This window comes from Carassius gibelio, chromosome A20, assembly GCF_023724105.1.
Source record: "Carassius gibelio isolate Cgi1373 ecotype wild population from Czech Republic chromosome A20, carGib1.2-hapl.c, whole genome shotgun sequence".
Lineage (NCBI taxonomy): Eukaryota > Metazoa > Chordata > Actinopteri > Cypriniformes > Cyprinidae > Carassius > Carassius gibelio.
In genome coordinates this window covers 14,497,290-14,500,684 of record NC_068390.1, presented here as the reverse complement: position 1 = coordinate 14,500,684, position 3,395 = coordinate 14,497,290, and the positions used below count along the sequence as shown (strand labels likewise).

The 3,395-nt window shown below is 41.3% G+C and overlaps 1 protein-coding gene across 1 annotated transcript; it reads left to right on the top strand.

Annotated features, from left to right (window-relative positions):
- Window positions 1-755: 755 nt before the first annotated feature.
- LOC127938099 (GS homeobox 2-like) lies at window positions 756-2,623 on the top strand. The gene is made up of 2 exons (XM_052534509.1): window positions 756-1,559; window positions 1,815-2,623. The coding sequence occupies exons 1-2, from the start codon at window positions 1,172-1,174 to the stop codon at window positions 2,153-2,155; spliced, it is 729 nt and encodes a 242-aa protein (XP_052390469.1). The 5' UTR covers window positions 756-1,171; the 3' UTR covers window positions 2,156-2,623.
- Window positions 2,624-3,395: the final 772 nt, after the last annotated feature.

The following is a 3,395-nucleotide window of genomic DNA, read 5'->3' as shown; positions in this document are numbered from 1 at the left end:
GCCTCCTCGCGCAGTGTCTGGAGGCAAGAGGCGTTCGCGCGCAGATGAAAGTTGAAGCTCAGCCCGCTGCTGACCCGCCTAGAGATCAAACCAGCTAATTATTATCACAAGGTGAGGGATTAACGCATTTCTGAAATAGCTGGCTGTTTATCCGCTGCAAAACCTCCACAATAAACACTTTCTAATTGAATCCTAATCTCTATCAAACTGCAATTGCCCAGACTCCACTGAGATTCATAAATCTTTAATTGCCGACCCGGGATCTTTCCAAACAGACGCGAACCAAGATTATATAACATGCGGCTGAGAATCCGCCGAGATTCAGTTGCTTTTCGTTTTTGAAGAAAGTGTTTTTTATCATAAACGCCATTTCGCAAGAAGTTTGTTTATAGAATCATATTCTAACTGTATATCCTAGATGTTCATTATATTTCATCATTGCTATGCAGTGTTTTCTTTTGTTAAACAGTCTATAATTTCTCATAAAAAAAAGTTAAATAGATGGGGGAATTGTTTATGCATCATATTGTTTTGGTAAACTATTAAATTAAAGGTTAGGTCAGTAAGAATACTATTAGTATATACATAATAATATATTATAAGAGAACCATGACGGACTAACATGGCTTTGGCCAATGATCTCGAGTTATTTGTAAACTGAGGTGTAATTTGCCATGTCATATATTGAAAGTTATTTTAATGTAGACACAAAGACAATGTAAGCTCAGTTTATGTGAGAAATATAGGCCTGCCTTTCTTCAACATCATCTGAAAATCTAAATAATAATGCAGTATATTAGACCAGGATTAAAGGGATAATTGTTGATATCGCAGTAGGCGCAATTGCCAGAGCTGTTGTGCCACTTTGCCTGTCGTGGAGCGTATACCCGCGAGCTAACAACACTGTATGGGCAAAGATTTGATTGGAGGCTCTCGTGGGCATCACGTGTCTCGGGACACTAGAGGTTCTAAAGCCCCTAGGCCGTGAGCGCACGTGGGTGACGTTAGGGCCGGCCCTCTCCGGGGTCCCTTTTGTTGAACTATCAAACATAAGCCAGCTCCCGAGGGCTTTAGGGACAGTGTTAAGACCACTGTGCGCTGCGCAAGTCCTTGGAGCATCGCCACCAGTGTGGTATCACTGACACCATCAGCATCGCAGACAGAAGCAATCATGTCGAGGTCTTTCTACGTAGACTCTTTGATTATCAAGGATCCCGCTCGCCCGGCTCTGAGCGAGCACACGGGACAAGACTTTCTCATCCCCATTGGCATGCACTCTCCTGGAGTGATGAGCGTCACTGCGACCGTTTGCCCGTCCCGGAAGACCGGGACCTTCTGTGTTTGTCCGCTGTGCGTAACCTCGCATATCCACTCTCCCCGCGGCGGAATCCCACTGCTGAAGGGACAGGGCTTCTCCGCCAGTGACGCGGCTTTCTGTCACAGGGTAGCACACCAACAGAGCCCCGCGTTAGCGCACCCGGGACACGGACACGCGCCTGTCTGCACGCCCACAAGCTACAGCGTCACTGACCCTCGGAGGTATCACTGTCTGTCTATTGGTGAGTGAGTGCGCGTGCTATACACCTGTTACTCCTTATCATGAGACGCTTGACTATTTGACAGGGAAACAATAAATAGAATTCCAAGGTCTTTACGCATTTTACCCTTTTGTTTTATTTTGTACTGACTAACTTTTAATGAACCGTGTTGACCATAGAATGTAGACATAGAATGATTTGTTATGCATTCGTTGAATTATTTTGCAAAAATTGATTGTAATTGGCGTGATTTTAAGAGTTTCTTTTCTCCTATAGGTGCGTCTGAAAACAGCCACATACAGAACGGCAAACGGATGCGCACTGCCTTCACCAGCACTCAGCTGCTTGAATTGGAGCGCGAATTCTCATCTAACATGTACCTCTCCCGCTTACGCAGGATCGAAATAGCCACTTATTTAAATCTATCGGAGAAACAGGTGAAAATATGGTTCCAAAACCGCCGAGTTAAACACAAGAAAGAAGGCAAAGGTACGCAAAGGAGCGCGCACGCAGGATGCAAATGCTCAGGCAGCCACTCACATTATCCGCGCTCAGAAGATGAAGAATCTCTGTCACCTGTGTCAGCAACAGAGGAGAAGGAGACTTCACCTATCTAGGGGCACCTGGAACATCATAGACTTAAGTTTGGTAACTTGCATGGTACATTAAAACGACTGAATTTATTGGGCACCGTCTTCCATTTCCATAACCCGAAGGGTTAATTCCTCCCTCTTTCCTCTCAAATATTGTTTCACCCTGACACTCAAGTCAGTTATTTGTTTTATCTGTACAACAAAATGTGAAATAATAGTTCAGTGATGCAAATAAATAACAGTTTAAGTTCAAACGTTTTTGAAACGACCACGGATAATCCATGCTGTCATCCCTGTTCTTTGAAAAATACATGTTGGATATATAGAGAAGATAAAAACATTCCCTGTGTGATATTGTAAATATACAGACTGTTAATCCAACCTGTCCTAGACTACTGAGAAACTGTGATTTTTTTTTTTTTTCACCTGAATTTTATTAAAGAAAATGTGTATATTTGTATTTATTTAAATAAAATTACTTCTGTAACTACACTCATGAGTTCTGAAATGTATTAATTATCCTACTGGAACAAGGCACCTTTTTAAATATTACAAAAATGAAAACAAACGTACTTAAAAATTCATGCGGCCATTAGGATGGAGAATTTGAGGCAACCGTGTAGCCTACTCAAGTGTGAAATAAACTCCAGTTCAACTTTTATTTATTTATTTATGTTTGTTTGTTACATAGAACTTTGGGAGACAAACTTAAGTTCTGCATTTGTTATTAACACGTGACAAATAGTTTTAAATGCGCAAAAAGCAATAAGAAATGACCTACTTTTCAAAGAGAACACGATGAACTCCTTTAAAAGTCTCCTGAAGTGTAACGCTATTTTTGCAACGTATTATTTAGCCTACATACAGTTGTTTATGAAAATGTATTATTTAATTGCTAAACCTTTTGCGAACTGGGGTTCACTTGATGTTTAAGTATCATTTAAACATAAATGCATTTTCATTTATTTTCCAGTGTTCTTCTCATATATTCCCTACTGCATATAGGCCACAAAAGGCTTAGCAGAGAATTTGTATCTCACGAGCCAGGTTATAGTCAATTATACATCGACCCTATTCTGTGTGCGCTTTTCAAGAGAAAGTTGCCCCCCTGTTAAGTTAATCCGAAAGCTGTTTAATTGCAGTTTTTGTCCCACGTTGGTTGCTTATGTAGCAATTCCTTCAATACGAGCGCAGGAAAAAAAAGCTACGCCAAAGGCTTTGACAGGTTAGATTGTCCTGCCAGGAACTCGCATTTAGCCGGCGG

Excerpts from the sequence above, each read along its gene's own strand:
- LOC127938099 (XM_052534509.1), top strand. The coding sequence starts at position 1,172 with ATGTCGAGGTCTTTCTACGTAGACTCTTTGATTATCAAGGATCCCGCT. Across the intron at positions 1,560-1,814 it reads GTATCACTGTCTGTCTATTG|GTGCGTCTGAAAACAGCCAC; the intron begins GTGAGTGAGTGC and ends TTTCTCCTATAG.